Source organism: Mastigoproctus giganteus, chromosome 8 (assembly GCF_048544385.1).
Source record: "Mastigoproctus giganteus isolate SK-2022 chromosome 8, ASM4854438v1, whole genome shotgun sequence".
In the NCBI taxonomy this organism is placed as follows: domain Eukaryota; kingdom Metazoa; phylum Arthropoda; class Arachnida; order Uropygi; family Thelyphonidae; genus Mastigoproctus; species Mastigoproctus giganteus.
In genome coordinates this window covers 209,625,789-209,641,108 of record NC_143582.1, presented here as the reverse complement: position 1 = coordinate 209,641,108, position 15,320 = coordinate 209,625,789, and the positions used below count along the sequence as shown (strand labels likewise).

Genomic DNA, 15,320 nt, shown 5'->3' with positions numbered 1-15,320 from the left:
ATCAATATCACTTACTAGTAACACATTGCATAAATTTCAATACAACCAAGTTAGTGATAGTTATTTAGCCAAAGAGACAAACTCTCTAATAGTTTATTTCAAATTGCATGGAATTAGGTTGCACTCCTTCAACAGTGAATACTATTTTAAGGGACAATGTGCATATAATTAAAGGATCAACAGTGATCACAAAATGGTGTTCAGGTGCTATATCGAAAATGGAAAAGCTATTAATAATATGGATGGAAAATCAGATTCAGAAGCAAGTGCCCCTTGAGTCCAATGGCCATTCAAGCAAAAACAAGAAATATCTATGAAGATATTAAGGTTGAGTATGGTGAACCCCAAGCCAAGTTCATGGCAAGCAACGGGTGGTTTAATAGGTTCAAGCATCGCGCTGGTTTCCAAAACATTAAAGTTTGTGGTGAAGTCGCCAGTGCCAATTCTGCAGCTGCAGAGAAATTTTGTAATGTGTTGGAAAAAAACCCCTTCTAAATCTCCACAGCCCTCAACATTTCTGCAGTGGTGTGCTTAGCTGGAGAGTTAATTCTGGAAACGATGCTCAAAAGGTAAAACTTGCTGACATTTTTCCTGCACTTGACATAAAAAAAATTGAACAAATAATTCTATTTACATGTTCGTTGAACATTTCTTTTTTGCTTCAATCAAATTTGAGAGTGCTGCATAAGCATTTAGGGAAATTCCGACTTACATAGAGTTCTGCGGAATGCAACCCTTATGTAAGTCAGGGAGTGGCTGTATATGAACAAAGACCTATAATATTTTAAGTATTCAAAATGTCCATTACCCACATTGATACATTATATTGCAACTTGTCCCAGATACTTGAAATTATCTTATCATGAAAGTCGTGATCAATTTCTTCCAGAGTATCCTCGAAGTAACTTTGCAACTTTTGAATTGTTCTGGGTTTTTCTCAACACTTTCTTTGACCACTTCCCAAAAGAAGTCAATCACTGTAAGGTCAGGTGACCTAGGTGGCCATTCTACTACTGCTCTTTGTCCGATGACATAACCACCAAAAACTTCTTTCAAGTAATTAAGAATGTTAATTGCAAAACGGGGTGGTGTTCCTCATGTTGAAAGTACAGTTTGTTGAAATTATCATGTACCTGTAGATCAGGTAAAAGGTAATTTTTGTAACATTTCTAGATAGGACATTTCAGTAACAGTGTCTTCGAAGAAGCATGGGCCAACTACACCGAAAGAAGAAAACTTTTAAGCTGCTCCTAAACGATCAATAATACTGTGCAGTATTTCAGTACAAGGCAGACCAGACCTCCATCAAAGAAAATCTACACCAAAAATATTGTTCATCAAGGTGCTTTACAAAGTAATGCATTCTTTAGAAAGATGTCACCAATAACCAAACTAAACCAAACTGCATTAAGAATCTGCAGATAAATGAACCACTAGGTGGCAGTGATCACAGTGTGTTGAAGTGGGATTTACTCAAGGAGGTAACTACCATCAGAGGTAAAGGGAAGGGTTTTTGTTTTCGTAAAGGCGACTATGATGGTCTGAGACAGTATTTAAATTCTATACAGTGGGACCAACTGATGATGTTACCAACAGCAAACTCAAAATGGGAAGCATTCAAGGAACTAATCTTGGAGACTACCAGGCTTTACATACCAACTAAGAAATATTGTTCAAGGTTTAGGCCTAAATGGTTGTCAGATGAACTAATAAGACATGTGGCAGAGAAGAAAAATGCATGGGATACATACAAATTAATGGGTGACATGGAAGCCTATGATAGATATAAGTTGGTCTGTAACCAAGTCACAAAGGAGATTAGGCAGGCAAAGGCAGACTACGAAAAATCCTTGACAAAGGATGCAAAGAAAAACAGAAAAGAGTTCTTTACATATTTAAACTCAAGAAGGAAAGGGATGAATCAGATTGGTCCACCGGATATTGATGGTTCAACAGTTGAGGATCCTGTTCAGGTGGCTAACAATCTAAACGAGTATTTTGCATCTACATTCACGCATGAGGAGTTATTCAGGAAGGAGAACGATGTAGGTAAAGTAAACATTGGCAGTGAGCTGGATGATTTTGTAATAACTGAGAGGAAAGTGGAGGAGAGATTGTTGAGGATAAACATAAAAAAGGCACCTGGGGTGGATGGGATCTATCCAGTTATATTAAAGGAGACAGCAAAGGAAGTAAGCAAAACCCTAGCCATAATTATGAGAACTTCTTTGGACTCAGGGGAGGTACCCATAGACTGAAGATGTGCAAATGTAACCCCAATTCACAAAGGAGGATCAAAGGCTGACACAAGTAATTATAGACCTGTTAGTTTAACTTCTGTTCCAGGAAAATTAATGGAGGCACTGGTTAAAGAAGCACTGCAGGATCATCTAGACAAGAATTCAGTTATAGCTTAGACGCAGCATGGTTTTGTTAAGGGCAGGTCTTGCCTGACCAATTTGATTGGATACTATGATGTAGTCACAAAAGAACTGGATGCAGGGAATAACTTTGATATTGGATCTTAGAAAGGCTTTTGATACTGTTGCACATGGAAGACTGCTGCACAAATTGGAGCAGTGTGGCATTGGAGGCAAATTGCTGCTATGGATAAGGGGATGGTTGAGTGGCAGAAGACAGAGAGTGGTAATCAATGGACACTGCTCAACGTGGACTAATGTTATTAGTGGAGTTCCTCAGGGTTCAGTGTTGGGTCCGTTGTTGTTTTCGGTGTTTATGAATGATATTGATGATGGGATATCAAGTTTAATGTCCAAGTTTGCAGATGATACAAAGGTTGGCAGGGTTGTTAAGGACACTACTGACGCTATGCTGCTGCAACAGGATCTGGAAAGGTTGAACAGATGGGCTGAGAGGTGGCAAATGAAGTTTAACATTGACAAATGTGAAGTACCACATATGGGAAACAGTAACCCCAGAGCAACGTATCAACTCTGCGGTACTACACTGACAGTGGTGGAGAATGAAAAGGACCTGGGGGTAATTGTGCAGGCAGATATGAAGTTCTCTGAGCAGTGCAGACGAGCTGCAAGAGTAGCTCATGGTGTCTTGTCAATGATATACAGGAATTTTTCTAGCAGAGATAAGGAGGTGATTATTCCCTTGTATAAGGCAATGGTTAGGCCACATCTTGAGTACTGTATACAGGTCTGGAGGCCTCATTTCAAGAAGGATGTAGATCTGCTGGAACGGGTACAGAGAAGGGCAACAAGATTAGTGAATGGAACAAAGGGTTGCTCTTACGAAGAAAGGCTTAAGTTTTGCAAATTACAGAGTCTGGAGACTAGGCACCGGCGAGGTGATCTGATAGAGGTGTATAAGGCTTTGAATGGTTTGAGCATGCTCAATGCCAATGGGATTCTTCATCTTGCTCAGAATAATCACCTCAGAGGGCATAAATTCAAATTGAGGAAGGACGGATGTCGGATAGATGTGCGGAAATTTGCCTTTGGCCAGTGGGTGGTTGGTTGGTGGAACCGACTTCCATCACTTGTTGTTGAAGTTTGAAGTTGATAGCCTAAACAAATTTAAAGCTCAACTGGACAGGTATTTCGAACGAACGGAGGGGTGAAATGGGAGTGGTGTGTGGTTTTTTTTTTTTTTTTTTTTGGCTGATGCTGAATAAGCTTGCTTTCTTGCATCATATGCCTCTACTAATGCTAAACTATAATTAAAGCATTGTACATAAAGGTATTTGCTATTTTTTAAAATAATTGTTTGCTTTCTTTTATTGATTAAAAAGAATTATCATATCTTTAATTTGGTAATAAAATATTTTTGAAAAATTTACTTTATTGAAAGATATTTGAGAATGTGTGCTGGTAAATTTTAGGACTGTGCTCTAGTACTATAGTGATAAGCATAGTATTATTATTTTTAAAAAAATCCCTATGCAAGGTAGTAAAATCTTACCTGGTTGGTATGCTGTTTAGATTAACTTGTCATTTATAATAAAAAAAACAATTTTAATCAGTATAAAACATTCACTACATAACAAATAGTTGTCGAAAACTATGAGGGTAAATCAAATGAAAACAAGGTTTTTGCTTACTGTCAACAGATTTAGAAGAATATGTAACCAGTGCCCAAATACAGGATAAAAAAATGATAAAAGAATGCAGACAGAGTTGTTTATTCCTTCTCAAACTAGTGTTGAGATGAAGTTGTAAAATGTCCATCTCACACACGATGCAAAATTAGTAGCCATAGCTCTATACCAAAGATGCATTATTTATTTTTTTATTTATTTATTTTTTTTGATTTGGTAGTTGTTGGCGCATCGGCTTCTGTGGCCATATTGAACCCTCCCAAGGTTTTTGCAGTACTTTGATCCAAGCCCGAGGCGGGAATCGAACCCGCGACCTTTTGGGTTGCCGGGCAGGTACTTTACCCACTCGGCTATCCCGGTCGGCATGCATTATTTCATAATGTAATCTGTATAACTGTTCAGGTAGCCACAAAAATTTTTATATCCTTTTAAAGTATTTTGGTTGAATACATTGTGGGCGAGCTTCCTTCATAACACTGCTCATCTCTAATGTCATATAACTTTTCAGTTTCCCAAAACAAGAGTTTCAAGTTGACCAGTTTAGGCTGCATAAAGAATGGTCAGCAGTTCCCAGAAGGATACCATACAGCAATCCTATATAGGAAGGACTTTCCTATACAGCAATCCTACATTGGCATAGGAAAACTTGAGATATTGGCAGTAAGAAAGGGCATCACAGTGTGCTGATATACACTTGATCCTCATATCCCTGTAAGCACCATTGTACCTCTGCTACTATACATCACAATATATGTACACCCATGAGCCAAAACATTGATCACCTAACTAATAGCATGTTGGACTGCCTTTTGCCATGATAACCATTTGCACCTGGCATAGCATCAACTCCATGAGATCTCTGGTGTCCTCAGGTATCCTGGACCAGCTGACAGAAGGACATCCCAGAGTTTGGCAATGGAGCAAGGCACTGGTGAACGTTGCATTCCACCTCATAACAAATGCTCAGTGGGATGATATCAGGAGAATTTGGCAGCTGGGGGTGTAACGCAGCATTGGCCTCGAACCATTCCTCCAAAATTCAGGCCTTGTGACAGGGAGCCTTTGTTTTGTTGAAAGAGTCCAGTGCCATCTGGATACAAAGTCACTACGTAGGGCAAAACGTGGTCCAAAACAATGCCAAGGTAGAATCTGGCAGTGAGGGTGTGTTCAATGGGGGATAGGGGACTCAGTGATGTCCTTAGAATCTGGCAATGAGGGTCTGTTCAATGGGGATAGGGGACTCAGTGATGTCCATGAAAACATTCCAAACAATGATACCAGTGTTGCTAGCCTCTTTTTGCCTAACTGTGCAGTCTGGTTGTGTTGTAGCTGTTTACCTGCTCACTGCCAAATATGCACCTGTTCAACTTGTTCAATGTCCAGGAATGGTGTTCCTGGGACATTGAAATATGTTGATAACGGTCAGTTAACATGGGCACATGAACAGCTTGCCTGCTCTATAGACTTATTCGCAAGAGTGTCCTCTGGATGATGTGCTTGGAAACATTTCTTTGTGCATTCTGGTCTGACATTAATTGAAGGATTGTGAACCATCTTTTGTCCTGGACAGCTTGTGGTAGTTGCCACATACTGCCCAGGACAAACAGATGGTTCACAATCCCTTAATTAACCTTGGCTGTTAGCCCAGTGGTAGTCTCCCCATCTCAGCATATTGGGTGGTTGTGCATCCCTTTTTGGACTGTTCCCATCGCTTCTTCATTATGGTGGGCCTTGAACAGCCAACTATGCTTGAGGTTGCTGAGATGCTGGTCCTCTGTCTTCCTGTCACCTCAAATCGTTCCCCATTCAGACCTCCATCAGGTATTTTCCTTTTTCCAATGTTATTTATTATTATTTATTATTATTATTATTTGCTATATGGTGCAAGGAAGCCTGAGGCTTATGCTGCACCAGCCAAAAAAAATTTTCTGAATTACCCTGAGAGAGAGAGAGAGAGAGAGAGAGAGAACGAGTCAGAAGTAGAAGGGAATCACCAAGAAAGAGAAGAATGATGATATCCAGCTCAGGATCCTGGTGTGCCAAGCCATACTCACCAGATGTGAGCCCCTGGGGTTGAATGTACAGAGTATTAGCAAATTGCATAGCGTATATAGTGATGGCTACCTGTACCATCACTATATATGCTATGCCACTTGGTGACACCACTCCTAGGTGCTATCAGATGCATCCATTTGTGGAGACAGAGATGGTAAAAATGTTTTGGCTCATGAGCCTATATAAGGTAACACCAGTCACTCTATAATAGCTCTGAATCAACAGTGCTTGTCTCTATACATGTATTTGCGACAGTCTGTAATTTATCTTCAGATACCAAGTATTTTAATCTCATTTAACTTGCTCTTGTATATTTAAAATTGAGACAGTTTCACTGTCAAAAAAATTTACTTGCAACTCTTTGTCTCACTCAAGTATTTCTTTATATTTATTAGGAATAAGGTGTACATTTTTAAAATAAATTTCTGTTTCATTATTTATTCTCCATTTTTAAATAATTTTCCAGCCTTCAGAAGAAGTCTGTTCTTGGAATTTATTCCTTCAGAAAGGTGCAAATTCTGCCACTAGAGCTAGCAATGCTGATGTTAATTCTCACAAACAGAATAAAAAAACCTGCCAGTCTCGAAAGGATGAAGACAGATTGCATCTCTTCAGTGGAATTCCTCAATCATCTATAGTCTGTGTTACAAAGGGTTCAAAGGAAAATAGAGGTTTTAGATTAACATTTCAACAACCATCTTCCAGCAGTCATATTCCCAATGTTCAAAATGATGAGCATTTTTCCTCAAGTTCTGAGCATCAAGCACCAGCTCTTCTTTGTGTTTCCAGTTCCTTCTCATGCTATGTTGTCCAGGAAATACCAAATAAGGTTAGAACTGTACAGTCTCCATGTACTCCCACTAGGTCTCACTCCAAAGATCAATGTGATCAGGGTGTTTCATACTCTGACCCTCCAGTAGAGAATGAAAGTCCTTGTTTACAACCTGAAGTCAAAGAATTCAACAGAGATTTCTATCGTTTGTGTACTGTCAGCTCCACAAAAAGCTTATCAGCATCTTCTCATAGTTTGCCTACCTCTGATGCTGGTAGTCAAACAGGTCGTAGGTTTCGAGAAAAAAGAATGAGGATGAGGAAGAGTAAACCATGTGGAAATGTCTGTACATCCAGAAATCTGGAACATACTGATGATGTTTATACCAAAGGCAACTTGAACACTGTGTCCAACATGGGAGCAAATTCAATTGTGAAAGCTAATGACATATCGAAACTGATAATAGAAACTTCAGAAAAGAAGTTAAAATCTACAGATAAAATTCCCAGGAGAGTTAAAACTATATCCCATCAGTCTACAAAACTCCCTGTGTATAGTTCAGTGACAAGCCCTCAAGATATTCACCCTGTGGAAAAGCAACAGATGTGTAAATATGTCTCTAACGAAGGCAAATTAGTCAATTTGTCACCAAATTCCATAACCCTCAGGACTGATGAAAGTATAAATGTCAAAAAGGGTACTGAATGCAGTTTTACAAATCCACTTCTGAGCTCAAATGATGGTAAAAGCAAATCTGTTGTACCAACCTTTCTCTGTGAGGGAAGTAAACAAAATACTGTCAGAGATGAAAAGGTAACTGGTAAGTCCATAAGAAAAAGGCACAACTGGAGGAGAGATAGAGATGAAAGGAAGTTGTGCCACAAGGAAGGATTTGAGACATCATGGATACATCTGCAAACTGAAACAAGTAATAATCCAGAGGTAAGTTGGCTATGCTTCATGATTTGATGTGCTATACAGGATATAACAGCAATGTGTTCTCATAGAGAAATAAGATATAACAGACTTAAGCCCATTTTCACACAGCTTACAACACTGAGTAGAGGTATGTGAAGAGCGTTGTGGCATACAATTTGAACATTTGTTATGTTAATTATTAATTCTATTTATTAATTTGTAATGTATAATTAAAACTATCTTATTTCCCTATGAGAATAGACTTTTTTGCACTTTTAAGAAAAGTCTATTCATACTATTTTTAGAAAATACTAGCAACATTATTCTTCTGCATTCTTTATTTCTCTCTATTTTTGTACAAGACTGATGCCACCATACAGACATTCTGTGTAGCCATATGAAATGATTGCAAGCTGATGGTTTTAAAACTCTATACATTATTGGAAATGTTTCTGAAGTATGTAATAATATTTTACACCACTGCTTACTTTGTTGGGATCCATATATTCTTCTAACTGGCAAATAAAAATTAATTTGTCTTAAATTTATCTCATTTAAAGATAATAAACTTTTCTGTATTTTAACAAAATAGATTCCAAAAAGATTGACTGAACCTAAATTGTAGAGCTTACAATATAGTTTGCACCAGCGATTCTCAAACTGTGTACTGCAACATTCCTATTAAGTCCCAAATACCTTAGAGAGGATGCTATGAGAACACACAAACACCTGTAATAGGAAGGAGGAGGCAGGCCAAACCACAAAAACACCGAAATTATATTTGTTTCCCAAAGTTTTGTACATATGCGTAGACAGTTGCAATCCATTATTCGGCAGTACATCATTATTTAAATTTATGGACAATATTGTGACATTAAAAATATTTGTGATTTCAATTTTGATAAAAAAAATCACAATGATATGATCTTCAAATAACAGCGATTATCAGATATAAAAATAAGCATTTTTGAAATTTACATTTACTTTTAAATCTCCATAAGAAATTTTCTAAATAGTTTTAAATTTATGGTAATGCTTTTTTAATTAGTAAATATATTGGCAGATTATAGAACTGTGTGCATCAATGCATGCATGCACACACATGCTTTGCATATTATCAGAACACATTGTTTGGAAAACTGAAGCTCATTCCAAAGGCCATGAGGTAGACACACGCTAGAATTAGTTTTAGTTGTATATATAAGAAGATAGAAGAGTCAGGAATAGGCAATTAGGAGGAAGAGGATGGAATGAGGAAAAGACCCAGACCTCTTCAAAAGAAGTATGATAGTAGAATTTCACACTGTGTGCCTGTGCATTCATCAGGCAGCAGAGCACATGAGTCAGCCCAGGTGAACTCTTGGTTGCGTATTGGAAAAATAGTTGCGTATCCATTTGCCCAATGTCTGGTAGGCAACCATTAATGATTTTGAAAGCCTATCAGTAGGTGAAACTTGTTAAAAGTTTCAATTGCTTACTTAAAATCAGAACGAATTTGCATAAGATGGGAAATATTATGACCCATGCAGCTATTCACATGCCCAAACTGTCACTTCAGCTTCAAAATGCTCATTATGGTGTACAGAATAAAAGAAATGCATCTTACAGTAATGACAGTGGATAATATAGAATGATGAATCCTAATACACAATCCATTTTCACTTAGTGGTGTCATCTGTATTATAATTTTAAAATTTAGAAAGCATCATTTATTTAAATTTCAAATTTTCAATAGTCATGTACTAGATTTTTTACTTCATATATCTTACCAATTATATGGCATAATTTCTCTGTTTTGCTGTCTAAATATATTGAGTGCTGTCATGGTTTATATTATTTATTAGAAGTAAATAGCTTGTAGCTCAACTCACATTGCTGATAATTTGTTGCAGGAATAATGCTTTACTCTGCATTGAAAAGTTGTATTCTTGCATCAGCTTATATTTAACATTTCTAATATTCAGAATTACTTTGAAATATGAAATAGCTCTTTTTGTTCTTCACATGACTTAGCACCTGCATTGTTCATTATCTAGACTTGATTTATTACCAGTAAGCTTTATATTAGACAAGTATCTGGGCATCTTCATACTGTAGAGATGCTTATATGCCTCCCTTTCTCCCCCCACCAAATTGTGATAAGATTTTTTTTCTAAAATCTGATTTATATCCCAAGGAAATTTCATGGGATTAAGTAAGGCTTTTCCACATGATACATTTAATTAGTTTATTGGTATTCAAGGATACATTGATATAATTAGACCCAAACAGTTCCAATAACCAGATAAAACTGGCTACATTTCTCATTTCAGTATTGAAATACATCCTCATGTCTCTGAGTTTTGGGTTTGTAAGAGGACTATCACTCTAAAGAGAGCTTAACAGTACCACATTGAGGAACACTACTTACAGACAGAATCATAATTAGAGTGATGTAAGCAGGGCACTTGCTCCAGGCACATCAAAACCAGGAGTGCAAAAATGTAGGATTAAAAATTTTAGTGTTAAATTTATTAAGTTTGAAATATTACAAAATGAGTGAGTGAGATACACAGTATGCTGTTTTCATTATTTTATTTATTTGTAATGTTTATGGGGGCACAAAGTTTTATTTTGCCCCAAGTACAGGAATATCTGGTTATGGCTCTGACTATAGAAATATAAAATTCAATAATGTGGAAAGAAAAACCATCGTATGCAGTAACAATGAATTTATTAAACTGTATGGTCTAAAATGGGGGTGGGCAACCTTTTTAAATGGTGGGCCAAATAAAATGTCTGTAAGGTACACACAGGCTAAATTTTTTTTTTAGCTTTCTATGATTTTTAGGATTATTAAAATGGTGTATAATGAAAAAATTGCCATAAACAGTTTTATGTTATTTATTGTAATATTTATACATACTCGTACATATAATTAATAAGAAAAACAAAATACGAATTCAAGATAAAATTACAAAAATACAATTGTAGTATACAATTGTAAAAAAATTAAATCAAAAATTATTGTAATTTCAAAGATCTTATAAACCTTAATAATCTTAAATTTTCCATTATGCATTATGATTAGGTTTCAATAAATACCTTCATAAAAATAAAATGGTAAATCCTCTTCAAATTATTTACTTTTATATGCCTATTATTCACTGATTTTCTGTTGAAATGCATGATGCATTTGCACTGCAATCACATTCTGCAGAGCTGAGAGTCCGGGAACCACTACTGACTGCGTGCAAGTCCATGCCTGCTTACCAGCATTGCCAGAAGCTATGCTTGCTTACTGTTTGGCAACACTGATATATGGCACAAATTCAAATCATTCATTAGATGTCACACAATCAAAATGTTAAAAAACAATTTAATAACAGCAAATATAATAAAAATTACAATAAACATAATTTCATGATATATATTCTTCAGCGGGTCAGATTACACATTTTAGCGAGCCGAAGGTTGCCCACCTCTGGTCTGAAACAGTAACACTTGGAATTTGAATTTTAGTTTAAAAACCATATATTACAATCTTTTTTACGAGATATTTTACTAAAAGTACTTACATCATGCCTACAGTCATTTTTTGGTGTGTCATTTTTTGGTCCTTTTACTACAGATGATGATCACAAAAGAGATCATAATTTATGGATTTTTAAACTTAAAAAATCTGTATTATAAATAATCAATTATTACTGCATATCATGAAGTCTTTTCTTTCCACATTCAGTATACTTGTATGATTGCTAGTAATACCCTTCACTTCTCTCACCAGAGGTCATTCATCTTATTATTTTTTTTTTTTGTGTGTAACTTACTAATTTGAATTAATGTATAATTATTTCAATAAATGAGAGCTTGATTTTTCAAAAAAATATAGATTATTGAATGAATTCTACATCTGCAAATGTTGCATAACCTTATCATGTTAGAGATCACTTATAAAATCAGAAGGAGAAACAAAAAGGTTATTGGTTAAAACTAATATTTTCAGTACCTTTTGGTCATTTTTTTTATTATTTATACAATCTGAATTTTTTTTAAATTGAAATTTTGATTTTGAACGAAAGCATGAAATTTTTAATTCAGAAGTGATTCTTAGAGAGTTTTTTCACAAAAAACAATTTAAATCATACATGTATAAAATTATCAAAATATACAAGAAATTCATATAGAAGAAAATAAAAATCTGTGCTATTCATTCACAGTTATTTATTAAAACTTTTATGAGTGATACAATATTGCAAGCATTTCTTCTAAATATATCCTCTTCTAATACAATTTAATTTTTTATATTGAATTTAATTGTTGAATTACTGGTCTTCAGGACTCCATTCACAACCAGTCTAGGGCTTTGTTACGGCATCCACGGAGTACTAATATCAATCGCAGTTGTAGTTCGTGCAGTACAAGTAGTGAGGAAGACCACCAGCAAAGAAAGTCAAGAGACTTGATGACAATAGATAACAAACAAAGAGGTAAATTATCATATAGTGTATCGAAAATATAATGCTGTAAGGGAAATTTCTTTGAATTAAGAATATTTAATAAACCACAATTCTCTGCAAAAATTATTTAATTAGTTTGAAAATAATTAATTATTTTGAGCATGATGAAAAGCAAAATTACAGTTTTAACAAAGAAGTGTTTAAATAAACACTTCTGTGTGAACTATAAATTCTGCTTAAATTAAATGAAATTTAAGTTTTATTAAAATTAAATTGAATTAAATTAAAATTAAATTTAAAAATAAATTTTTTTTACTTAAATTAAATGAAATTAAATTAAAGGAAAAAAAATAAATTTATTGATTTGGAAGGCAATAACATTATGTCCTGGTTTTCTTGGTGGCAACCAACTAGTCTAAAACAAACAAAGTATTTTCATCTTTTCAATACACCATTTGGAACTGAAAACAGTTTTTAGAAGACCCATAAAACCAAATCATACATGTATGGTCTTCCATATGTCTAAATTGAAACTTTGTTACCCAAATTCAAAATTCTAATTAAAGTAAGCTCCTTTAAGCTTTCTTTTGTAGTTGTTGTTTTGGGTTTATAGGCGCAAAAGCTACTGGGGCTATATTGTGTGCACTCCTTTAAAGTAGTTAACAATGAACTAATCTCTATATTTCATATAGAGAAATATTATTTAAACATTTTATTCCACCTGCACGTTAAGCATGCTTTTTCAAAAGTTATGTTAGAAATTGCATTTATTTCTGACCAAGGAAATTAAATTATAATAATTTATCATCAAGCCATGAACAGTATCTGTTCAGGAATCAACTTTTAAAGATCTTTATATGTTATATAAATTTGAGCAATATCATTAGTACCTATAAACAGGTGGCTATTTGGTCTGATCTGAGGGATCAGACAAAATAGCTACCTTTGCATGCAGTTGACATACATAGTCAACTGCATGCAAACGAGAGTTATGCATTGATATAAAGATTGTTGCTCATGATATTTGTAATAATTTGTAGATGAATCTAATAATCATACAGTGGCTATATATCTTTAAAAGATTGTGACTGCTGGTAAACTATTTTATCAGAATAATAGCAACGTTATGACAATTACATCAGATGAAAGGGTTGTGATATCATCAAGTGCTTTCAGCATTACACTGCATTATGACAATATGGAGAGACCTAAACTCATGCAATGCCATCAAGGATAAAACCATGGATGATAATGATTTTATCCTAGAATTGGGTAACATTACATTTCTCTACATTTATGTTTTCTTTGCATGGTAATCGGTGTGGTGGGAGAGGAACTTGTAGAAACAACTTCCTCATCCTAGATATATCTGGACATTCACTTAACTCAGGGGGGGGGGATGTAGTTGATAATGTTCATGCTGTGTTGCTACCTCCCAATATACTTTATTATTACAGCCAATAGACCAGGAAGTGATTGCCACTTTCATAGCTTACTATCTCCACCACACTATAAGCCAGCTAAATACCAGTGCATATACAAATATGAATTTACACAAGCCAAATTATGGACAAGTAGTATCCTCTGTTTATAACAATTATTTCAATGAAAAAATGTTTTGATTTAAATCATACTGTCTAAGAACGCATTCTTATTATAAATATATTGCTGCTTGTAAATGTAAAATTGTTATTTTATCCCATCCTACGTAACCTTAAAGATTTCAAAATAGTATGGAACTGAGGTGAACATGGGTCAGCTGAATTAGGAATGAAATAAAAGGTTCCTGCATTAACAATTTACTCAATCCAACAAATGTATAATATAAAGAAAGTTTAATAGTTAATTAAAAAAAAATTTAATTTATAATTTATTGCAAATGTGAATGGATTTGCATTTACTGAATACTATCAATTTCCTATATTCACATTATTCATTTTGAATAAATTTAAAACTTAAAACTGCTCTCTTGTTTAAAACTGTGTTTATTTGCAAAAAAGTTGTTTAATAATCTGTACACAAGTTGTTAGAATTGTGTTATATTAATTTTTAAGTGACTTCAATTTTTTATTTTTGTTTATAAATTAAAAATTATTTATAATTTTACTATGAATTAACAAAAGATTGTAGTATGCTTATATGTTAGAAGCAAAAAAAATGGATAATATTTTATTTTTCTCATATTTTCTTTCATAGGAGTTAGGAAAGACAGCCTTGACAATGACTCCATTTTACCACCATCTGTTTCTAGTAATCCTCAGAGGAACTTATTTAGGAGATCAGAGGAAGACAAACTATCATATGGTCAATCCCAGCTATTATCTGATTCAAAACTTCTAAATCAACGTTCTGTGAGGACCACAAAAGGTAAAATACAGCCAAGGATCAATGTTACTGAAAAACTCTTCATGAATGTGTGCAATGTATCTGAGGCCTTATCTCCAACCTCTCTTTGGGAAATGAATACATGCAGAGGGACTGTCTATTGTTCTGATATAACAAAACAGGATATCGATAACTTGCCACTAAGCATGGTGACATCTGTTGAGACATGCGATCACATATCTCTCAGTGATTCATGTGCAGAGAGCTTTTCTCTCTCTGTGGACACATCCAATTTACTCTGACAGGGCAACAGATGGAATCTATAGTTGTTTGTATATGTTTGAGCCTAGAGTATTTTTCCCCTTTAAGCTGTTTAGATAGAAATTTTAGTGCCAAAAACAGATGAAATTAGATACTGTTTTCATCTGTTAGGCACAAGATTTCAATATACGGAACGTTTATTACTCGGATAGGCGTTAGATTTGTACAAAAGTATATAATAATGTCATCGCTCATTCTAAGGAAAATATAATATTTTAAGTTTTCATTGATGATACACCAAAGGCTCTTGGAATTCATTTAATCGGAACCAAATTCAGTTCATAAATGTATTACAAGATGGAAGGCAAGACATTTTATAAGGCTAAATAGTTTCATATAAAAATAGCTGTGTGATATTCCAGACAAGATTAGAGTGCACTAATATTTGATGCATGCACAACTTTTTCACAAATGAGAATAA

The 15,320-nt window shown here is 34.7% G+C and overlaps 1 protein-coding gene across 2 annotated transcripts in view; it reads left to right on the top strand.

Moving 5' to 3' along the window:
* The window catches only part of LOC150082237 (uncharacterized), a 142,506-nt gene extending 127,540 nt beyond the window's left edge, over positions 1-14,966 (top strand). Inside the window, exons 10-12 of one of the 2 annotated variants that reach the window (XM_090379194.1) lie at positions 6,591-7,838; positions 12,133-12,283; positions 14,450-14,966. In XM_090379194.1, coding sequence (XP_090235320.1) covers positions 6,591-7,838; positions 12,133-12,283; positions 14,450-14,880 — 1,830 coding nt within the window. In that variant the 3' untranslated portion in view covers positions 14,881-14,966. The remainder of the gene's footprint in view (positions 1-6,590; positions 7,839-12,132; positions 12,284-14,449) is intronic. The other variant, XM_090379195.1, reaches the window with a different exon arrangement.
* The last annotated feature ends 354 nt before the right edge of the window (positions 14,967-15,320 follow it).